The sequence below is a fragment of the Aquarana catesbeiana genome, linkage group LG05 (assembly GCF_042186555.1).
Source record: "Aquarana catesbeiana isolate 2022-GZ linkage group LG05, ASM4218655v1, whole genome shotgun sequence".
Lineage (NCBI taxonomy): Eukaryota > Metazoa > Chordata > Amphibia > Anura > Ranidae > Aquarana > Aquarana catesbeiana.
In genome coordinates, this window is record NC_133328.1 from 266,356,531 (window position 1) to 266,380,704 (window position 24,174).

A 24,174-nucleotide genomic window follows, 5' to 3' on the forward strand; every position below is an offset into this window, starting at 1 on the left:
AATACCTATTCTCAGAGCGCTCCAGTCCAGTCGCATGGTATTCCCTGTGTCAGCCAGCGCTGGTTACAGGGGAGAGGAAAGAGTACTTAATAACAGCCGGTAATGCCTGAGTGATGATGTCACCGGTAGACTTACAATGGCCCATCCATTGTCGGTGCTCCCTTCTCTCCCCTGCAGCAACCGCTGCCTGACACAAGGGAGCCGATCACTTGACCAGACCGGAGTGGCCTGAAAATCGAGAAGTGTAGACGTCTTTTTTACACAAGTTAGTTGGTATAGGTGTTAGAGGGAGCATTTTTAAGCATACTTCGTGAAAGCCCAGAATTCTACTTTTAAACTGGAGCTAAACTTAAGGGAGCATATGCATTAATGATCAGTCTTTCCTCCTCCAGAGGAGGAGCCAAGAGCACCAGCGGGGGACCCTAGAAATGGAGAAAGGAGACCTCTGTGCAATACCATTGCATAGAGCAGGTAAGTATAACATGTTTATAGCAACCACTGTAATGTCACATGACATAAAAAAAATCTTTACAGACTAGATTTGTTTTTTTAGATCAATGTCTAATCATAAGTATCCTCTTTGTAACAAAGAGTTAATTTGTTTATTATCTTCTTTTGGTAGTATTTCTGAAGTCTCAGCTGGAAAACTATATCAGTTCTCTGGAAAGAGTACGGTTAATCAGGACAACAAAACGTGAAGGACTTGTACGGGCACGACTAATTGGAGCAACTTACGCTATAGGTGATGTACTCACATTTTTGGATTGCCATTGTGAGTGCGTTACTGGTTGGTTAGAACCACTTCTGGAAAGGTATGTGTAGTGAGTCAGTATTTTCAATTTTGAACGATTGAAATCTTGTTTTCAATTAGAAAATGGTTGTGAAATGTTTTTGTTTTGCCATCTCTGTCCCATTGGAGGAACTTTTCACTTCCTGTCTTGTAGACACAACAGGAGGTTACATAGGTTAAAAGAAGACACAAGTCCATCTAATTCAACCAATAAATGGGGGGGGGGCATACAATCCCATATACACAATCCTATACCCACAGTTGATCCAGGAGAAGGCAAAAAACCCCAGCAAAGCATGATCCAAGTTTCTTTAGCAGGAGACAAAATTCCTTTCTGATCCCCTGAGAGGCAATCGGATATTCCCTGCATCAACTTTACCTATAAATGTTGTTATCCAATTATATATAGTAGATTTGTGAAAGAATCCAGGCCTTTTTTAAAGCAAGCCATTGAGCTGGAAAGAACCAGCTATTGAGGGAGTATATCGCACGTTTTCACAGCTCTTACTGTGAAGAAACCTTTCCGTATTTGGAGATTAAATCTCCTTTCCACCAGACGTATAGAGTGCCCCCTTGTCCTCTGTGATGACCTTTAAAGTGAATAACTCAACACCAAGTTCACTATATGGACCATTTATGTATTTATACATGTTGATCATACCCCCCAAAAGTTGGATACACACTATACAACTTTTGTTCGGTTTCTCTTAGATTTACCTTCAATGATGTAGTGCAAGGGCATGCCTGATTGCAGACAAATTGAAGGTGTTTAGGTTTGACCTCATATTGGTTTTGGAAAATCAAATTGTATAGTGTGTATCCAGCTTTAACTGCTTGCCGCCCGTCATATGACGGCCAGGCGGCACGGCTCTTGTTCTGGGAGGGCGTCAGATGACGTCCCTCCATTTAAACAGGGAATGCTCATGATTTTGTGCGCGCATCCCTGTTCCTTCGGTGGCGGCGTGTCACGGACACACCGCTCGCCACCGAGGGGGGTGAACAGCCATTGGGCATGGCTGTTTACCACGTGATCGCCCGTGATGAAGTCACGGGCGATCACAGGTGGTACCGCCCAACTGTGCACGGCGCATGCACGCGATCTCGAGCGTGCTGCGCGTGCACGTCGGTGGCAGCGTGTTCCTGGGAACACTGCTCGTCACTGATGCTGGTAAACAGCCATTGGCTGGCGGCTGTTTACCACATGATCGGCTGTGATCCTTTCGCAGCCAATCACTAAATGTCAACAAACCGCGGTAACGAGATGTTACCGGGTTCTCCTCCTCACACACCAATCGTGTGTGAGAAGAAGATCGTGATTAACATCTCGTTACCACTTACAGTGCACACCGTCACACTGATTGCCCCCCCCCAATAAAGAGGACCTGTCACCACCCATCAAAGTACCTGTCACAGTCCATATGAGTACCTGTCACAGTTCATCAGAGTACCCAAGTACCTGTAACCAGCCCATCAGATTACCTGTCACAGTTCATCTGAGTGCCTGAGTCCCTGTGACGGTGCATCTGAGTACCCGAGTACCTGTCAGTTCATCTGAGTACCTGCCACAGTCCATCTGAGTACCTGTGACAGTCCATATGAGTACCGAGTACCTGTCACCGCCCTTCAGAATACCGGAATACCAGTCACCAGGCCATCAAGGTACTCTAGTACCTGTCACCAGGCCATCAAGTTCCTATTTGTAGCCCATGCCTCATAGAATATACGTTGGGGTGTTTGCTTTCCAAAATGGGGTCATTTTGTGGGTAATTACACTGGGCTGGTGCTCAAGGACCTTCAAAAGTGTGATAGGTAGGAATGAAATGAGATGTGTAGTTTATGCTCCTAGAACGCCTGAAGATACTACTTCAATGTTGGGCCTCTGTATGTGGCCAGGCTGTGTAAAAGTCTCACACATGGTATCGCCATACTCGGGAAGAATAGCAGAATGTATTTTAGAGTGTAATTTTTGCTATATAGATACTATGTGTTAGAAACATCTTATAAATTGACAACTTTGTGTAAAAAAAAAAAAAAAAAGAAAAAAAGAAATGCGTTTTTCATTTTTTTTTTCCACATTTTCCAAAAACTTCTGGAAAAAAATGAACCGTTCAAAAGACTCGTTATGCCTCATAGATTATACATTGGCGTGTTTGCTTTGCGAAATGAGACGTGTCATTTATGTTCGTAGAACACCTGAAGGTGCTACTTCAATGTTGGTCCTTTGTATGTGGCCAGGCTGTGTAAAAGTCTCACACATGTGGTATCGCCATACTCGGGAAGAGTAGCAGAATGTATTTTGGGGTATAATTCGTTGTATGCATATGCTGTGTGTGAGAAATAACCTGATATTGTGACAATTTTGTAAAAAAAAAAAAAAAAAAAAAAAGAAAAGAATCTTCATTTTGCAAAGAATTGTGGCAAAAAATTACAACTTAAAAAAACTCACCATGCTACTTACTTAATACCTTGGAATGTCTACTTTCTAAAAAAGAGGTCATTTGGGGGGTATTTGTACTTTCCTGACTTGTTAGTGTCTCAAGAAATGAGATTCACCTGATGTACTGAAGGCCTGATCAGATGTGATCAATTTTCAGTGATTGACACCATAGTTTGTAGACTCTATAACTTTCACAAAGACCAAATAATATACACTAATTTGGGTTATTTTTACCAAAGATATGTAGCAGTATAAATTCTGGCCAAAATTTATAAAGAAAAATGACTAATTAGCAAAATTTTATGACAGAAACAAAGAAAGGCATTTTTTTTCACAAAATTTAGGTTTTTTTTATTTAAAAATAAAAATAAAAAACCCACTAGTGATTAACCACTTTAATACCCGGCTATAGTCAAATGACGTCCTCTACTTTGTGGGGTGATATCTGAATGATGCCTGCAGCTAGATGCATCATTCAGATATCATTCTTTTCAGCCGGCGATTCTGTGCACAATAAAAACAATCATAGCGGCAGTTCCACCGCTTGATCGTTCTTATAGGCCCCCCCCTCTCCCGCCGCCATCCGGTGCTTCTCTGGGCTCTCCCGTGCCATCAGGTGCCCAGAGAAAGAATCGGCCGGCGCCGGATGTTGACGATAGAGATGACTGGTGACCAAATGGTCACCAGTCATCTCTATGACCGTTGGAGGCCCGGGCGCGACGTTATGACGTCATGTACAGGTACCCGGAAATAAACGAAGCCGCGATCGCGGCTGTCAGCATGAGATTGGTGAAATTTTTTTTCCACCCTTAACATTAAATGTGAAAATCAGAGGTGTTCTGTCACATTAGCAACCATGTAAGGTCAGCAGGTTTGCTGCTGCTTTTAAAATTTGACATCTAAACCGTCCGTCCGATCTGCAAATACTGTATTTATGCATATAAGCTATGTGTTGTGTTGAAAATAGCTGTTAAATCTAAAACTCCGGTGGATGTAACAAGATGTCCGCTTGCCCCCTTCTCACTCTCTCATTACAGTACTGTGCAGGAGTGTGGGGTGTAGCAAGATGGCGGTGACGAAACGTCACTTCCTGATGAGACAGCGGCGGCCGCCGGGTGTACCAAGATGGCCGCCGCTCCGGAGCTAGGCAGAAGCCGCGACCTTTCCTATGGCCGAGGCCGCAGAGAGCTCCGCGGATCGGTACACCAATCCGCGGAGGTTGACCCAGACGGATCACGGATCAGTGACGATCTGTTGCACCCCTAATTACAAGGGATGTTTACATTCCTTGTAATAGGAATAAAAGTAATCAAAAAAATAAAATAAAAATAAAATAATAAAAAAAAAATTAAAACGCCCCTGTCCCTGGTAGCTCGCGCTTAGAAGCGAACGCACATGTAAGTCCCGCCCACATATGTAAACGCCGCTCAAACCACACATGTGAGGTATCGCCGTGTGCGTTAGAGCGTGTGTGACAATTCTAGCACTAGACCTGCTCTGTATCTCTATACTGATAACCTGTAAAAAATTTTAAAGCGTCGCCTATGGAGATTTTTAAGTAATGAGGTTTGGCGCCATTCCATGATTGTGCGCAATTTTATAGCGTGACATGTTAGGTATCTATTTACTCGGCGTAACATCATCTTTTACATTATACAAAAAAATTGGGCTAACTTTACTGTTTTGTTATTTTTTGATTCATGAAACCGTTTTTTTTTTTTTTTTTAAAAGGCGTTAGAAAAATTATTGCACAAATACCGTGTGAGATAAAAAGTTGCAATGACCGCAATTTTATTCCCTAGGGTGTCTGCTAAAAAAAACATATATAATGTTTGGGGGTTCTGAGTAATTTTCTAGCAAAAAAATGATGATTTTTACATGAAGGAGAGAAGTGCCAGAATAGGCCTGGTATTGAAGCGGTTAAATACCACCAAAAGAATGCCAGTTTCACATGGGTACAGTGTTGCATGACTGAGTAATTGTCATTCAAACTGTGAGAGCTCTGAAAGCTGAAAATTGGTCTGGGCAGGAAAGGGGTGTAAGTGCACTGTATTGAGGTGGTTAATCTCCTCTTCTAAAGAGAGAATAAATTCAGTTCCTCTAATCCAGTGGTTCTCGACCTCAGTCCTCTAGTATCCCCAACAGGCCATGTTTTGGGAATTTCTCACCATTGACTCTGGTTTAAAGCACCTGTGCAAGAGGAAGGAAAATCTGCAAACATGGCCTGTTGGGGGTTGAGGTTGAGAACCACTGCTCTAATCTATCCTCATAGCTGAGCTCCTCCGTGTCTCTTATCAGTTTGGTTGCTCTTCACTGCTCTTTCTCCAGTTCTCTGATATCCTTTTCGAAAACTGGTGCCCAAAACTGAACTGCATATTCCAGATGAGATCTTACTTAATGATTGTACAAATTATATCTTTCTCTCTGGATTCTATACCTCTCTATACAAGAAAGGACTTTGCTCACGTTGGAACCGGCAGCTTACATGCTATTATTGAGTAAGCCGAAACAATGAGAAAGTTCCCTTTCAGACAGTTGTCATTGAAACAATTGTGCTCATTTGTAAAATTTCTCCTCTATTCTTGCTCTCGCAACAATTCAAAATGTTGCATTTTCCCTTTCTTTCAGACCCAGTGAAAGTTGTCACCAGATAAAATCGAGAGGCTGAATCTTCCCGGTGGGAACACAGACAGCAATAAAAACCTGACCAAGCCTAAGGCGAAAAGAAATAAAATGCCTTTTATATTCACTTTAAAGCTGGCCTTCTTTCTTTCTTTTTTGTTTTTTTGTTTTTTAGAACACATAGGGTGAGTGGTTAAAGTAGAATTCTAGGATAACACTAACTAATCTTAAAAATACTCCCTCCCCCATCGTCCTAACGCCTATTCTGAGTAACCTGCGTAAGAAAGATGCATATACGTACCTACTTTCATGCAGCTCAGATCTAGTCATGTGATCAGCTGCCTTGTTCTCAGTCAGTGGGAGCTTCAGGGGTGAGGAGGGTGAGGAAGGGAGCACTGATGATAGGATGGGCCATTGAAGAGTGACATCACTGCTCTAGGTTTTACCAGAAGTTGTCAAGCACTCTCTACTTTCCCCTGCAGCCAGCTGCTGGCTGACGTAGGACAGATTGCCTGACCGGACTGGAGTGGAATGGAAATGGGTAAATATACGCATTTTTTTTTTTTTTTTTTACACACAGGTAAATCAGAATAGGTTAGGTGTTAGGAGGTGGGAGGGAGTATTTTTGAGATTAGTTAGTCTTCTCCCAGAAGTTTACTTTGTTTACTTTTATTTTTTTTTTTTTACATTTTTTGTGATACGGCACTGCGTTACTTTAACTGGCAGTTGTGCGATGCTGTACCCAAATAAGATTTATGTCCTTTTTTTTCCCCCACAAATGGAGCTATAAAACCTATCCAATAAAAAAATGCATAAAATCAAATTTCTTCATCAATTTAGGCCAATATGTATTCTGCTACATATTTACAAAAAAAATCCCAATAAGCGTGCATTGATTGATTAGTTATAGCGTCTACAACCTGTGGGATATATTTATGGAATTTTTATTTATTTAAATGTTTTACTTGCAATGGCAGCGCTGATTGGCTCCCGATGTGCCCAATCACAGTGGGAGCGGGTTGTCGGCAGCGCGCGTGCGTACCCGAGACCTGAAAGTGCAGGATCGTATACAGGTTTGTGATTCAGCACAGGCGAGCCGCCTTATATATACAGTATACGGTCGGCAATCGATTAAGGGCTTATGCACACTGGTTTATTGTAAACGCGGTTTCTCCTGACAGGAAAAAATTGGCTTTAAAAACGCATGTAAGCTGCATTTTTTCAGATGCGTTTAGGTGCATTTAGATGCGTTCAGGTGCGTTTAGTGTTTGGGCTTTTTTCACTTGAATTGGCCAGAATTTGAATTTAATGTATACTGCCCGTTATAATTATTAAATGCTCAAGGACTAAACGCGCCTAGCGCTTGGGCGCATTTTACTGTGTTCTGCATTTTTATGCCCAAGAAGCTTTGTCTACCTTGAAACACTGCTGCGCCTAAACTCCTCTAAATGCCCATGTGTTCATGGACACACAATTTTATTGAGGTCCGTTCAGGGGCTTAGGCAAAAAAACAAGTTTAGGAGCGGCAGTGTGCATGAGGCCTAGTGTGACATCACTGTTGCCTGAGAAAAGGACTGTTTTAAATCTCCAAATGTTGCTCATATGTGCAAGTGGAAAAAGGTTTATTTGGAGCATCTTTGCTGTATTGATGACATTATACAACTATGGACATACAGTATATACAACAGCACCAACTTTTGGAGGTGTTGTGAGCAGTTTTCCTGTTGCTGATTTTGAAAACTATCCCTATATGCTCAAACATTGTTTTTATTGTATAAGTTTATAAAAGTATATTTTATTTAATATTTTGTTTTATAAGCATAAAATGAACATAACACACTCCTAACACAAGGCAGCTTCTGTAAATGAGAGCAATAGAAATTGGGTTGAAAATGTTAATCTTGGTGGATCTAAGGGCTCATGCACATAGGACGTTATAAAAAACGAGCTGTAACACCACTACCAAAGCCAGGAAGAAGCAGCTGTTAAAACGTGCTTTTAGTAGCTCTTTGTATTGGGTCTGGTATAGATCTTGGGGGGGGGGGTGAATCGGGGACCCCATGCGGTTTGTCTTTTTTGTTTTTTTTTTTTGTTTTTTTCCCATTTTGGCATGGGGGTCCTCTTCAAGGTCCTTAGCGCACAATTCGCACTGCAAGTTGGATCATCGTGATCTGACTCATATTCAAATCAATGGGCTCTATAGGGAACCATTGATTTCGACCTGTAAATAAAGAAATGCTTGATGCGGCTTAACACCATTAAGCAGCTTTTAGCGGTGTCAGACGTTTTTACTGCTCTTGAAGGCACAGGCCTTTAGGAGCCTTTCTACTGCTTCTAAATGCTTATGCCTCCAAATGCCTCTGTCAGTTTGCGTGCATGGACACATAAGCTAACATGGGGGGGCGTTTAAAAGCAGTTAAAAAAAAAAAAATGTCAGATGCCCCTAACAGCAGCTGTAAAAATGTCCTGTGTGCATGAGCCCTAAAGCTGGACATACAGATCAAAAGTCGACTGGTTTAGCAGAGACCACCCCAATTTCAATCTGTGTGACCTGAGAAGTTGATCGTTAGATTGATTTCTGTCAAATGGACACGCTGGAAAGCTTGGTGTCGCTGTCGGATTACCTTGTCCCGGCAATGTAGAGGGGTATGACCAGCCTGAGAATAAAATTATGACTATTATCAGCATATATATTATGCACTGCTGCTTTTTACTTGAGCAAGCCTTTATTGTGCTCAAATGACAAATTTAAAAAGTTCACAATTAGAATGGTTAACTTTATCCTGTCTTGAAGAATGTGATGATCAATCTCATTGAATAATTGCTTACTTTCTGTCTTTTAGAATTGGAGAGAATGAAACTGCAGTTGTCTGTCCAGTGATTGATACCATTGACTGGAATACCTTTGAGTTTTACATGCAGACAGGGGAACCAATGATTGGAGGATTTGACTGGCGGCTTACTTTTCAGTGGCATGCTGTGCCAGAGCAGGAGCGCCAGAGAAGGAAATCTAGGATAGATCCTATAAGGTAATATATTGGAACCATTAGTAACCTTAACCTAAAAAAGGCCTGCTAGCTGAACATGCAGTAAGTAAATATGAACATTGTTAAAGAAAATTGAATGAAAGGAACAGCAAATGTCTTCTGTAACTTTTATGTGTGCCAGCAAAAAAAAACAAAAAAAAAAAAAAAACAGCAAGTCTGTGTCTCTTGCTCAGTGATTATAAAATTTGCGAGCAGCCGCTATCCTATTAACAAATATTTTTAATCACCTAAAACAAAATATATCTATCACTTCTGATCAATTCCAGGAATGCTTTGGGTTGTTTGTTTTTGATAGAGCGGGGAAAGGTTAAAATATCATCTGTCAGGATTTTACAATGCGATTTATGGGCATACTAGGGAAATTGTCCATTTATAAAGGACAGCAATCATGTGGCTGGCCTTTCCTCCAATTGCAAGATTCAGTAAGCAGAGAGAACTCTGACACAGGCTTCATTCCTTGGCCTTCATAAAGGACCATAAAATGCAGGCCACTGTGTGGCGTAACTTAGCGATTCAGATTTATACTGACATCCACTCTGTTTTAAATGGACCCCAAAACAATGAAGAAGCGTTAGAACTTCTGATAATTATATTTCTGTCCATGCCTTCCTGTCCCACTGGTAAAAAAAAAAAGACATATTTCTTAACACACACTAGAGAAATTCCTATGTCAGATATTTTCCCATATGTGGTGAACCAATCGATATAAGGGTTTATGTAGTTAAACTGTGTAAATGTGAAGCTGATAGCTACCTGTTTTTCTGCTTGAGGATTTTGTTGTATTGTTCTGCAAGTGGCATTAACAACACTAAATCTGCACTGCAGGCATAGCCTCCCCCACCCCCCAACTACTTGCTGGGTTAGTTTAAAATGACAAGCAATCTAAATAGCTTAGGTACCTAAATCAGTGGTCACATGATATGCCTGAGCCCCAGCATTGTATCTTCTTCACTGTGAATGGTGGAGGGCCCTTATTTGCTTATCCTTGTCACTGCCTTGGTGACATGAACACTTCCTGTTCAATGTACAGTGTATAATGCAAGCGCACAAAGAAATAACCCATGCAATGCCGGTGGTGAGGCTGAATTCAAAATAGTCTTTACAATACTGTAGGAAATTGTCCTGAATAGTAAGATCAATCAACCAAGGGATAGATCAAGGATCAGTATAGAATACTGTAGCACGTAGGGCAAGCTCTTAAGAGTGGAGTCACCTCTGTGTGGCTGAAGAATAAGAAACAAACAGAAAAGCGCCTCTAAGTGCAGTATTTAATGAGGTATAAAGTTGGCCAAAAACTGTCAATGAGACACTCACATTTTAAACATAATCTCATCTGTGTAGTATCACTCCAGGTAGAGGTGGTGTAGCGCGACCATCCAGCTTAGCAGGAACCATGGTATGGCAGGGAGGGAGGCTGGCCGACTTTATGTCCTTTCCGGGTATAGTAGATGGGAAACAGTGTGTGACGTCACCTGGGAGCAGAATGCCCAAGGAACACAATGCGTTTCAACTATACCTGGAAAGGACACAGAGTCGGCCGGCCTCCCTCCCTGCCATATCGCGGTTCCTGCTAAACTGGACGGACGCGTTGCACCACGTCTACCTGGAGTGATACTGCACAGATGAGCTTATCTATTATGTTTAAAATGTGAGCGTTTCATTTACTTTTTTGGCCTACTTTATACCTTGTTAAATACTGCACTTAGAGGCGCTCTCAAGTTCCAAAAGACTGCAAAAGAATTATGTCACAAAGGGACAGCCATTCCGCATGGTTACAGACTGCAGTTTTGTTTCAGAGTTAGACCAGTATAAAAAAGGTATTTATATTTTCTTAGCTGCTAAATTAGATGAAAGGAGAGTGGGTGGGAAAAAGAGATAGATAAGAGGTGGAGATCTTTGCCCATGTTTTAAACTGTAATACAATGATAAATATCAAAGCGGACCTTCACCCTCTTTACATATTTGCATATCTTTCTTCCTCCCTCACCTCTTTCTCCCTCCTCCCACAGACAAAACTGAATTTGTTGAAAAAAAAAGAGCATAAAGGGGAAAGTAAAGTTCCTCTTATAAGGATAGTCAAGAGATCTACGTCTGAATGAAAGAAAGGAAAAATATTATTCATTAACCCCTTCCCGCCGACCGTACACACATATGCGGCCTCGGCTTTAAGGGGTTATACCGGGATAATGCATGCAGCTGCATGCATCATTTAACCAGGTATAAAGTTGGCCAAAAAAGTCAATGAAACTCTCACATTTCTCCATAAAGAATACCTGTGTCACCACCTTTTTTTTAACCGTTTCCCGACCGGCACACGCCGATGTACATCGGCAGAATTGCACGGCTGGGCAAATGGGCGTACCCGTACGTCCCTTTTTAAATTTGCCGATCCATTGCATGCGCACCGCCTGGGAGATCCGTGAGTCAGGTCGCGGGTCCCGTGTTAGAAACACTCCCCAGGACATACTTAACCCCTACACTGCCCCCTAGTGGTTAACCCCCTTCACTGCCAGTGTCATTTATACAGGAATCAGTGTATTTGTATAGCGCTGATTGCTGTATAAATGACAATGGTCCCAAAAATGTCCGATGTGTCCACCATAGTGTCACAGTCACGATAAAAATCGCTGATTGCCGCCATTACTAGTAAAAAAAAAAATTAATAAAAATGCCACAAATCTATCCCCTATTTTGTAAACGCTATAACTTTTTCGCAAACCAATCAATAAACGCTTATTGCGATTTCTTTTTTTTTTTTTTACCAAAAATATGTAGAAGAATATGTATCGGCCTAAACTGAGGAAAAAAAATGTTTTTTTAAATATTTTTTGGGGATATTTATTATAGCAAAAAGTAAAAAAAGAATGCGTTTTTTTCAAAATTGTCGCTATTTTTTTGTTTATAGCGCAAAAAATAAAAACCGCAGAGGTGATCAAATATGACCAAAATAAAACTCTATTTGTGGGAAAAAAAAAGGACGTCAATTTTGTTTGGGGGCCACGTCACACGACCGCGCAATTGTCAGTTAAAGCGACGCAGTGCCGAATCACAAAAAGTGCTCTGGTCAGGAAGAGGGTAAATTCTTCCGGGGCTGAAGTGGTTAAGAGACAACATGGTAAAAAAATTTAAAATAAAATAAAATACATATTTTTTTTTTTTTTGAAGCGCCCCTGTCCCTGCGAGCTAGCGCAATAAAGAAAATGCACACGCAAGTCCCGCCTGCATATGTAAACGGTGTTCAAATCACACATGTGGGGTATCGCCGTGATCATCGGACCAAGAGCAATAATTCTAGCACTAGACCTCCTCTGTAACTCTAACCTAGTAATCGTTTTTTTTTTTTCTCCTATGGAGATTTTAGGTACCATAGTTTGTCTCGATTCCACGAGTGTGCACAATTTCAAAGCATGACATGTTTGGTATCTATTTACTCGGAGTAACATCATCTTTCACACTATACAAGAAAATTGGGATAACTTTACAGTTTAGTTTTTTTTAATTCATGAAAGCGTCTTTTTTTTTTCCCCCAAAAATGCGTTTGAAAGACCACTACGCAAATACAGTGTGACATAAAATATTGCAACAATCGCCATTATATTCTCTAGATTCTCTGCTAAAAATATATATATAATGCTTGGGGGTTCTAAGTCATTTTCTAGCAAAAAATATGGATTTTAACTTGTAAACAACAAATGTCAGAAATAGGCTTGGGCATGAAAAGGATAAATTATTAAAGCAGTATTAAACCCAAAAGCACACCTTTATTATATTGCAGCTTACCAATTCTTAGATATGATGGCTGTATTTTTATCTGGTGATCCAGCCAGTAAGTCTGCTGTTTTTCTACAGAAAAACTATCTTTCAGTTATGGGGATGAGGCAGACCATTTAACCACTTCAGCCCCGGAAGGATTTACCCCCTTCCTGACCAGAGCACTTTTTACAATTTGGCACTGCGTCGCTTTAACAGCTAATTGCGCGGTCATGCAATGCTGTACCCAAACGAAATTTGCGTCCTTTTCTTCCCACAAATAGAGCTTTCTTTTGATGGTATTTGATCACCTCTGCCATTTTTATTTTTTGCGCTATAAACGGAAAAAGACCGAAAATTTTGAAAAAAAATGATATTTTCTACTTTTTGTTATAAAAAAATCCAATAAACTCAATTTTAGTCATACATTTAGGCCAAAATGTATTCGGCCACATGTCTTTGGTAAAAAAAAAGTCAATAAGCGTATATTTATTGGTTTGCGCAAAAGTTATAGCGCCTACAAACTAGGGTACATTTTCTGGAATTTACACAGCTTTTAGTTTATGACTGCCTATGTCATTTCTTGAGGTGCTAAAATGGCAGGGCAGTACAAAACCCCCCCAAATGACCCCATTTTGGAAAGTAGACACCCCAAGGAAATTGCTGAGAGGCATGTTGAACCCATTGAATATTTATTTTTTTTGTCCCAGGTGATTGAATAATGACAAAAAAAAAAAAAAAAAAATTTACAAAAAGTTTCCACTAAATGATATTTTGCTCACACAGGCCATGGGCATATGTGGAATTGCACCCCAAAATACATTCAGCTGCTTCTCCTGAGTACGGGGATACCACATGTGTGGGACTTTTTGGGAGCCTAGCCGCGTACGGGGCCCCGAAAACCAAGCACCGCCTTCAGGATTTCTAAGGGCATAGATTTTTTATTACACTCCTCACTACCTATCACAGTTTTGAAGGCCATAAAATGCCAAGATGGCACAAAACCCCCCCAAATGACCCCATTTTGGAAAGTAGACACCCCAAGCTATTTGCTGAGAGGTATGTTGAGTCCATGGAATATTTTATTTTTGACACAAGTTGTGGGAATGTGACAATTTTTTTTTTTTTTTGCACAAAGTTGTCACTAAATGATATATTGCTCACACAGGCCATGGGCATATGTGGAATTGCACCCCAAAATATATTCTTCTGCTTCTCCTGAGTACGGGGATACCACATGTGTGGGACTTTTTGGGAGCCTAGCTGCGTACGGGGCCCCGAAAACCCAGCACTGCCTTCAGGATTTCTAAGGGCGTAAAGTTGTAATTTCACTCCTCACTACCTATCACATTTTTGAAGGCCATAAAATGCCCAGATGGCACAAACCCCCCCCCCAATTGACCCCATTTTGGAAAGTAGACACCCCAAGCTATATGCTGAGAGGCATGTTGAGTCCATGGAATATTTTATATTTTGACACAAGTTGCGGGAAAGTGACAATTTTTTTTTTTTTTTGCACAAAGTTGTCACTAAAAGATATATTGTTCAAACATGCCATGGGCATATGTGGAATTACACCCCAAAATACATTCTGCTGCTTCTCCTGAGTACGGGGATACCACATGTGTGGGACTTTTTGGGAGCCTAGCCGCGTACGGGGCCCCGAAAACCAAGCACCGCCTTCAGGATTTCTAAGGGCATACATTTTTGATTTCACTCCTCACTACCTATCACAGTTTTGAAGGCCATAAAATGCCAAGATGGCACAAAACCCCCCCAAATGACCCCATTTTGGAAAGTAGACACCCCAAGCTATTTGCTGAGAGGCATGGTGAGTATTTTGCAGCTCTCATTTGTTTTTGAAAATGAAGAAAGACAAGAAAAACGTATTTTTTTTTTTCTTTTTTCAATTTTCAAAAGTTTGTGACAAAAAGTGAGGTCTGCAAAATACTCACTATACCTCTCAGCAAATAGCTTTGGGTGTCTATTTTCCAAAATGGGGTCATTTGGGGGGGGTTTGTGCCATCTGGGCATTCCATGGCCTCCGAAACTGTGATAGGCAGTGAAGAGTGAAATCAAAAATTTACGCCCTTAGAAAGCCTGAAGGCGGGGCTTGGTTTTCGGGGTCCCGTACGCGGCTAGGCTCCCAAAAAGTCTCACACATGTGGTATCCCCGTACTCAGGAGAAGCAACAGAATGTATTTTGGGGTGTAATTTCACATATTCCCATGGCATGTTTGAGCAATATATCATTTAGTGACAACTTTGTGCAAAAAAAAAAAAAAAAAAATTTGTCTTTTTCCCGCAACTTGTGTCACAATATAAAATATTCCATGGACTCGACATGCCTCTCAGCAAATAGCTTGGGGTGTCTACTTTCCAAAATGGGGTCATTTGGGGGGGTTTTGAACTGTCCTGGCATTTTATGCACAACATTTAGAAGCTTATGTCACACATCGACCACTCTTCTAACCACTTGAAGACAAAGCCCTTTCTGACACTTTTTGTTTACATGAAAAAATTATTTTTTTTTGCAAAAAAATTACTTTGAACCCCCAAACATTATATATTTTTTTAAAGCAAATGCCCTACAGATTAAAATGGTGGGTGTTTAATTTTTTTTTTTTCACACAGTATTTGCGCAGCGATTTTTCAAACGCATTTTTTGGGTAAAAAACACACTTTTTTAAATTTTAATACACTAAAACACACTATTTTGTCAAAATGTTTGATGAAATAAAAAAGATGATCTTAGGCCAAGTACATGGATACCAAACATGACATGCTTTAAAATTGCGCACAAACGTGCAGTGGCGACAAACTAAATACATTTTTAAAAGCCTTTAAAAGCCTTTACAGGTTACCACTTTAGATTTACAGAGGAGGTCTACTGCTAAAATTACTGCCCTCGATCTGACCTTCGCGGTGATACCTCACTTGCATGGTGCAATTGCTGTTTACATTTGACGCCAGACTGACGCTTGCGTTCGCCTTTGTACGAGAGCAGGGGGGGGCAGGGGTGCTTTTTTATTCATTTTTTTTTTTTTTTATTATTTTTTTTGCTTTTTTTATCTTATTTTTAAACTGTTCCTTTCATTTTTATTTTTTTTTAATCATTTTTATTGTTATCTCAGGGAATGTAAATATCCCCTATGATAGTAATAGGTAGTGACAGGTACTCTTTTTAGAAAAAATTGGGGTCTATTAGACCCTAGATCTCTCCTCTGCCCTGAAAGCATCTGACCACACCAAGATCGGTGTGATAAAATGCTTTCCCAATTTCCCAATGGCGCTGTTTACATCCGGCGAAATCTAAGTCATGAAATGCTCGTAGCTTCCGGTTTCTTAGGCCATAGAGATGTTTGGAGCCGTTCTGGTCTCTGATCAGCTCTATGGTCAGCTGGCTGAATCACCGGCTGCATTCTCAAGTTCCCTGTTGGGACAGGAGAGCCAGAGAAAAACATGGAAGACGGTGGGGGGGGGGGGCATTCCCTCCCACTGCTTGTAAAAGCAGTCTAGAGGCTAATTAGCCGCTAGGATTGCTTTTACAAGAAAGCCGACCACTGGCTGAAAAGAATGATACCAAGATGATACCTAAACCTGCAGGCATCATTCTGGTATAACCACTCAAAGTCCAGCAACATACCAGTACGTTGCTGGTCCTTGTTGGGCATACATTGTAAACTTTTTTTTCATGCAGCCTGTGGGCTGAACGAAAAAAAGATATTGATCGGTGGGTATGCCCACCATTAGAATACCTCCCTTCATCCACCCACTTCTAATGATGGGCATACATGCACTGTATATATATGCCGAAGCATGGGGGCATCCTCCCGCAAAAGGCAGGAGCAAATCGCTCCTCCACCCACTGCTGCCCCCACGCTTCGGCATATATGCTGAAGTATGTAATTGTGGTGGTGAAATCACCTCCGACAGCGCTGGAGTCACGGCTTTATGTATCGTGGGAGCAAACGCTGTTGCTGTCAAGATAAATAAATCCGTGCTGCAACTGAATGGCGTACCTGCTAAGCAAATGATGGTTAACAAAAAAACAAAGTAACATTACAGTATAACAGTAATACTTACCATACCTGCAAAGCAAAATACAAAAAAAACATAGTAAAAAATAAAACATTTAACGCAACCTGTGCCTACCTAAAAAAATATATATGCCGAAGCATGGGGGCATCCTCCCGCAAAAGGCAGGAGCAAATCGCTCCGCCACCCACTGCTGCCCCCACGCTTCGGCATATATGCTGAAGTATGTAACTGTGGTGGTGAAATCACCTCCAACAGCGCTGGAGTCACGGCTTTATGTATCGTGGGAGCAAACGCTGTTGCTGTCAAGATAAATAAATCCGCTCTGCAGCTGAATGGCGTACCTGAATACAAAAAAGTGGTTAACAATAAAAAAAACAAAGTATAAAAAAATTGCATACCTATAAAGCAAACATGATAAAAACATAACAATAAAACATTGCAGTATAGAATGCAGAACAATAGAGAGAGAACAATAAAACAACAACTATTTTTGGTTTTTTTATTTTATATTTTTTTTTGTGTTTTTTTCTTTTTTTTAACTTTTTTTTTTGTTTTTTTTACACTTTTTTTTGTAACTTTAACTTTTTTAACTGGTACCAGGTTTGGGTCTCTCAAAATGCGACAGCATCTTGGGAGACCCTGTGGAAGTGTGCCTAGTCTGTGCAGTGCTGTACCCTACGCTAATACTCCACTAGTGTATGGTAGCGTTCAAAACATTCACCAATGCAAAGACCAGGATTGCCAGGACAGAGGGGACAATAATACCGGGTGTCACGCCTAAATCCGCGCTTGCTGCAGACACGACATCTTTTTTGGGGGGTTCGTTGGGTAGGGGTACTCGGGAGGGCATAAAGAAAATGCCTCTCATGCAGCCGGCTTACTGCATTTGGTTGGGGATGGTGAGGTGGAGCACCGTCTGGATACAGAAGGGCTCTGACTATCTCTTCCTGGAATTTAAGGAAGGATCCAGTCCGTCCTGAAGCTCTGTATAGCACATAAGCATTCAGCAAAGCCAATTGAAATAAATAAACAGACACTTTTTTGTACCAGCGTCTGGCCTTACGGGCAATTAGGTACGGCGCCAACAACTGGTCGTTGAGGTCCACCCCTCCCATATTAAGGTTATATTCGTGGACACAGAGGGGTTTCTCCACAACACCAGTCGCCGTAGGAATTTGGACCATCGTGTCTGCATGAAGGGAGGTGAGAACGAAAACATTCTTCTTATCCCTCCACTTCATAGCGAGCAAATTATTATACTTCAAGCAGGCTCTCTCCCCCAGCCTAAGACAGGAATCTACAAGCCGCTGGGGAAAGCCCCGGCGATTAGGTCGCACGGTGCCACATGCTCCAATCTGATGATCAAAAAGGTGGCTAAAAAGTGGCACGCTCGTATAATAATTGTCCACGTACAAGTGGTACCCCTTTCCGAATAAGGGTGACACCAAGTCCCACACTATCTTGCCAGCGCTTCCTATGTAGTCAGGGCAGTTTGTCGGCTCTACGTGACTATCTTTGCCCTCGTAAACCATAAAACTATATGTATAGCCTGTGGCCCTGTCACAGAGCTTATACATCTTGACCCCGTATCTGGCACGCTTGCTGGGAAGGTACTGTTTGAATGACAAGCGGCCAGAAAATTTAACCAGGGACTCATCAACGCAGACAACTTGATGGGGAGTAAACAAGTCTGCAAAACGTTGGTTGAAGTGGTTTACGAGGGGCCGAATTTTGTAGAGCCGATCGTATGCAGGGTCTCCACGAGGACGACAGAGTTCATTGTCGTTGAAGTGCATGAACCGCAAAATCTGCTCGTATCGTGCCCTGGCCATGGAGGCAGAGAACAAGGGTGAATGGTAAATTGGGTCAGTGGACCAATATGACCGCAACTCACTCTTTTTATTCAACCCCATGAGGAGGGAAAGGCCCAGAAAGATCTTAAATTCGGAGACCGTAATTGGTCACCAATCTCTGGCAAGGGTGGACTGGGGAATAGTGGCGATGTATTGACCAGCGTATAAATTGCTTTGGTCCACAATAGATCTATAGAGATCTTCGGTGAAAAACAGCGAATAAAAATCCAGTGGCGTAAAGTCAACTGTTTCCACCTGAATTCCGGGTTGGCCAGTGAAAGGGGGAAGTACGGGTGCTGCAGAAGTGGTGGGTACCCAATTCGGATTGGCGAATGCAGCAGGAAGGGCACTATGGGCACGACGGGCCTGTGTTTGTCTTCTTGGTGGCAGCGGGACACTACTTGTGCTTGCCACCTCGCCAGCTTGAACTGCACTTATGGGACTCGCCACGTCACCAAGTGTTACTGCAGTGCTGGATGTACGACCAGGGTGTACTAGGCCGCTGGTGCTTGCCAGTTCACCAGAAGGAATAGCGGCACTAGTACTTCTCTGCTCCATACGAGAGCCCTGCGGTTCTTGCACTTCAAGGACAGAATAAGTTCGGGGTCTGGTACGCCTGACCTTAGCAGGGACCACAACTCCGTCGTCAGAGCTATCTGTCATGGAGCCGCTGTCCTCTACAGGATCGTATTCTGAGCCTGAATCTGACAGATGAGTGACTTCCTCTTCACTATCTGTCATGCTCAGAAACCTGTAGGCCTCTTCACTAGTGTACCTTCGATTTGCCATTTTGGCCTTTAAATTTAGGGGTACATTAGTGAGACTCACAGGCAAAAAAGCTCCTGACTGTCAGCGACTGATTCAAAACGCTACCAAAAAACTGTTAGCGATCGCAGGGATCAGGCCTGACTCTGCGAACGCTGCAGTTATGTGTGCTTAGTGTTTTGTAAGTGTCAGTTATCGATCGATACTGCACTTGGGTGGGCTGGGCTGGGCCGAGGAGCAAAACGCAGGTGCTAGCAGGTATCTGGGCTGATCCCGCTAACACTGCGTTTCAGGGAACCCTAAACTGCTGGGGAGTATAGATCTGATCGGATCAGATATCGATCCGTTCAGATACTATAGCACTAAGGGAGGTGTATGCTGCGTGCGTGGGTTTTAGCGATACTGGCGCTAACCTGACGCTGCCTGGGGCGACGCAGACCTTATCTGATCCTAAAAACTTATCTTCTATCAACTCCGGGCAATTAGGGGGTTAAACCTTTATAAGGTAATAAACGGTGGGTGCCCTAAAACTATAATAAATTATAATAAACTATAATAAACTGTAATAAACTGTAATAAACTGTAATAAACTATAATAAACTACAAAAAACAAACTATCTAACCAGCGTCACCCGTAACACTTATACGGTGATCGCTGGTGAAAGGGTTAACTAGGGGGCAATCAGGGGGTTAAAACCTTTAGCAGGTAGTATATGGGGGTCCCTGTCGCTATAAAACACTGACAGCGAACCTATATACTTACCTCCCTAAACTAGCGTCACCTGTGTCACTAATACAGCGATCAGAAAAACGATCGCTTAGCGACACTGGTGACGGGGGGTGATCACGGGGTTAACCTTTATTGGGGGGGTTAGGGGGGTACCCTGGACCTAAAGGGGGGTACCCTAGACCTAAAGGGGGCTAACCTAACTGCCCTAACACTTATAACTGACACAAACTGACACCAATGCAAAAAAAAAAAAACACTGCTATTGGTGTCAGAGTGACAGGGGGTACAGGGGGGTGATCGGGGGGTGACAGGGGGGTGAAAAGTGTGCCTGCGTGTTCTACTGGAAGTGTAGTGTTGGTGCACTTACTTGGATGTCTTCTCTCCTCGGCGTCGGATCAAAAAGACCGGCTCCAGGAGAGATGACATCACTTCCTCTCCCTCTGTTTACATTACAGAGGGAGAGGAAGCATTTGATTCGCTGGGAGCGATCGGGAGGGGGTGGCCATCAATGGATGGCCTCCCCCTGACCCCTCATCGCCCGCGAACAAGAGCCGACCGCCTACGGCACCGGGGGGGGGGGTCCGATCGGACCCCCCGCCCGCGGGAAGGCATCACGTATCGGGTACGTGATTTTGCCTGCCCGTGCCGCTCTGATCACGTATATAGGCGTGAGGCGGTCGGCAAGTGGTTAACACTGGCTGGGCTGCTTAAAATGATCACATTTTATTTATTTAAGACTTTATCCCAAAAGGAGAAAAATGCTGTAACTGATTATAAGTCTAGGTTCACATCTATGCGGTTGCGCTTGATGCGTTTTTCAGGCACGTTTTTCAGTGCATTTTGCATTTTTAAACCAGCGGTTTTATGCATTTTTTTATATGCAGTTTTCATGCATTTTGCGGTTTTTTTTTTTTTTCCTCTTTAACCACTTGCTTACTGGGCACCTAAACCTCCCTCCTATCCAGACCAATTTTCAGCTTTCAGTGTTCTCACACTTTGAATGACAATTACTCAGTCATGCAACACTGTACCCAAATGATTTTTTATGATTTTTTTGTCCCTTTTTTCATACAAAAAGAGCTTTATTTTGGTGGTATTTGATCACCTCTGGGTTTTTTATTTTTTGCGCTATAAATGAAAAAAGACCGAAAATTTTGAAAGAAAAAAATTTTTTTTTTAATTTCTGTGATAAAATTTTGCAAATTAGTAATTTTTCTTCATAAATTTTGGCCACAATTTATACTGCTACATATCTTTGGTAAAAATAACCAAAAATTAGTGGAAATTATTTGGTCTGTGTGAAAGCTTTAGAGTCTACAAGCTATGGTGCAAATCATAAAAAAATGATCACATCTGATGTACTAGTGGCCTATCTGATTTCTTGAAACCCTAACAAGCCAGGAAAGTACAAATGCCCCCCAAATAACCCCTTTTTGGAAAGTAGACATTTCAAGGTATTTAGTAAGGGGCATGGTGGGTTATTTGAAGTTGTAATTTTTTCCCACAATTCTTTGCAAAATTAAGATTTTGTTGTATTTTTTTTTTTTCACAAAATTGTCATTGTAATAGCTTATTTCTCTCATATGGTATGTGTATACCACAAATGACACAAATGACCCAAAACACATTCTGCTACTCCTCCTGGGTATAGCGATACCACATGTGTGGGACTTTTTCACTGCCTGGCCACATACAGTGGCCCAACATGCAGGGAGCACCATCAGGTGTTCTAAGTGTTCTAAAAAGCCATCTAGGAGCATAAATTACACACATAATTATCACATTTCTCAACCACCTATTACACTTTTGAAGGCCCTGGAGCACCAGGACAATGGAAACACCCACAAAATGACCCAATTTTGGAAAGCTAACACCCCAACTTATAATCTATGAGGCATAATTAGTCTTTTGAATGGTTCATTTTTTTTCCAGAAGTTTTTGGAAAATGTGGAAAAAAAAAATGAAAACGCATTTTTTTTACACAAAGTTGTCCGTTTATAAGATATCTCCAACACATAGCATTTAGATAGCAAAAATTACACCCCAAAATACATTCTGCTACTGCTCCTGAGTGTGGCAATACCACATGTGTGAGACTTTTACACAGTTTGGCCACATACAGAAATCCAACATGCAAGGAACACCGTCAGGTGTTCCAGGGACACATAGCACGCACATACCAAGAATTACACCCCAAAATACATTATGCTGAGCAAAGCGTAAACAAAAGATTACCTGTGATTGTAGTAGCGCAGTTGTACACAGGAGGATAGTGCTGGTCCAGGCAGCAGGCAGGAACTTGGTCAGCAACGGCGAACACAATTGTCCAGGCAGCAGGCAGGGATACTGTCCATATAAAGTCCAGGGTCAGTGCAGGCAGAGATATTGTCAGAAGTGCCAAAAATATTGGTCCTGGTAGGCAGGAACATGTGGTGTGGTCAGTGCAACAGGCAGAGACATAATGGCAGTAAGTCCTGCAGGCAGAAGTAGGGCCTCCTTCAGGACAGAACGGGGACAGGGGTAGAGGCTTCTCCCACCCAAATCTCTTTTGAAGTCTCTGAGTCTCCAGACCCTAATCTAGGATTGAGAAAACAAAAAAATTGTTTTCTTCATCCAGAAAAACAATTCTGGAGCCCCTCACATCTGAGACCCCTGTGTTGAATCCCACTAGTCTAGTAGCAGGGTACAAGATCAGTCCATGAGGCAGGCAAAAAACATGGTCAAACAGTCCAGGGTCGGTTCCAGATCAGGCAGAGGTATGTACAGAATCGTTAGGCAGAAGCATGGTCGAATAACAGTCCAGGGTCAGTTACAGAGCAGGCAGTGGCATAAGGGGTGTGAAGGCAGGAACTGAGGATTACCATACTTCACTAATAATTTTTTTCAAGTATGGTAACGGCGAAAACATTCACCTATGCAGAGGCCTGGTTGGGAAGGACATTGTACACAATAAAAAGATGTGTCTCTGACTCCTGCTCTGGTACACACCACATTTTTTTTACGTCGTTGGCCTGTTGGTTTGGGGGGGATTTTATCGGGAAAGTGGCGCTCGGAGAGTCGACTAAGAACATCTGATTGGATATTTTCTGGTGGGCCGTTCGGGAATATAAGGGCAGTAAAAACTTCCTCCTGGTAGCCAAGGAAGCGTTTGGGGTTTTGGGTGGAATTGCGGTAAATTACATACGAGTTGTATATGGCCAATTGAAAAAAATTAATTGCGACTTTTTATAACAATGGTATGTCCGTCTTGTGGCAAGGTATGGTTCCAGCATTTGGTCATTGAAGTCGACTGCCCCCATGAACAAATTATAGTCATAGATGCATTTTGTTTTTTGTATGGGGTCATTCCTTCTGGGGATTTCCACGAAGGTATCATTGTGGATCGAAGACAACATGTAGACATCCCTTTTGTCCCTCCACTTCACTGCCAAAATCTCCTTGTTTCGCAGACTTGCCGTTTCTCCTTTTCTCAACTTATTGACAAGGCTTTGAGGAAAGCCCCTCTGGTTCTTTTTTATGGTGCCACATGCTGGCGTCTTCTTCCGGTGAAGGTTGTGGAACAGGGGCAAAGATGTGTAGAAGTTGTCTACGTATAAATGGTATCCTTTCTCCAGTAGGGGGGTATATGAGGTCCCAAAAAATTTTCCCGCTTGATCCCAAGTAGTCTGGGAAATTTGGGGGTTGCAGCTGGGTGTCCTTCCCTTCGCACACTTTGAAGGCATATCTGTACCCTGTGACTCTGTCACATAATTTGTATACCTTCACCCCATAGCGGGCCCTTTTGCTGGGAATACATTTTTGATTTTAAGCCTGCCACTAAGTTTAACAAGGGACTCATCCACACATATGTGTTGGTCCGGGGTAAACAGCTGGGGGAATACTTCAGAAAAATAATTTAGAAGTGGCCGAATTTTGAAAAGTCTGTCATGATTTGGGTAATTTCGGGGAGGGCACTGGATATTATCATTGAAATGAAGGAACCTCATTATCATGAGGTATCTGGTTCTGGGCATTATCTTGGAGAAGATTGGCATGTGGTGGATGGGGTGGGTTGACCAATAGGACATCAAAGTGTTTTTTTTTTGGTGAGTCCCATACAAAATGTGAGGCCTAAAAAACCTTCAACTCCTCCACCATTA

At 42.1% G+C, this 24,174-nt stretch overlaps 1 protein-coding gene across 2 annotated transcripts in view; it reads left to right on the forward strand.

The window, feature by feature from the left end:
- Window positions 1–24,174, forward strand: part of GALNT4 (polypeptide N-acetylgalactosaminyltransferase 4) — a 341,135-nt gene that overhangs the window by 123,425 nt on the left and 193,536 nt on the right. For both annotated transcript variants that reach the window (XM_073630753.1, XM_073630754.1), the window contains exons 4-5: window positions 623–812; window positions 8,693–8,878. In XM_073630753.1, the coding sequence (XP_073486854.1) occupies window positions 623–812; window positions 8,693–8,878 (376 nt within the window). The remainder of the gene's footprint in view (window positions 1–622; window positions 813–8,692; window positions 8,879–24,174) is intronic.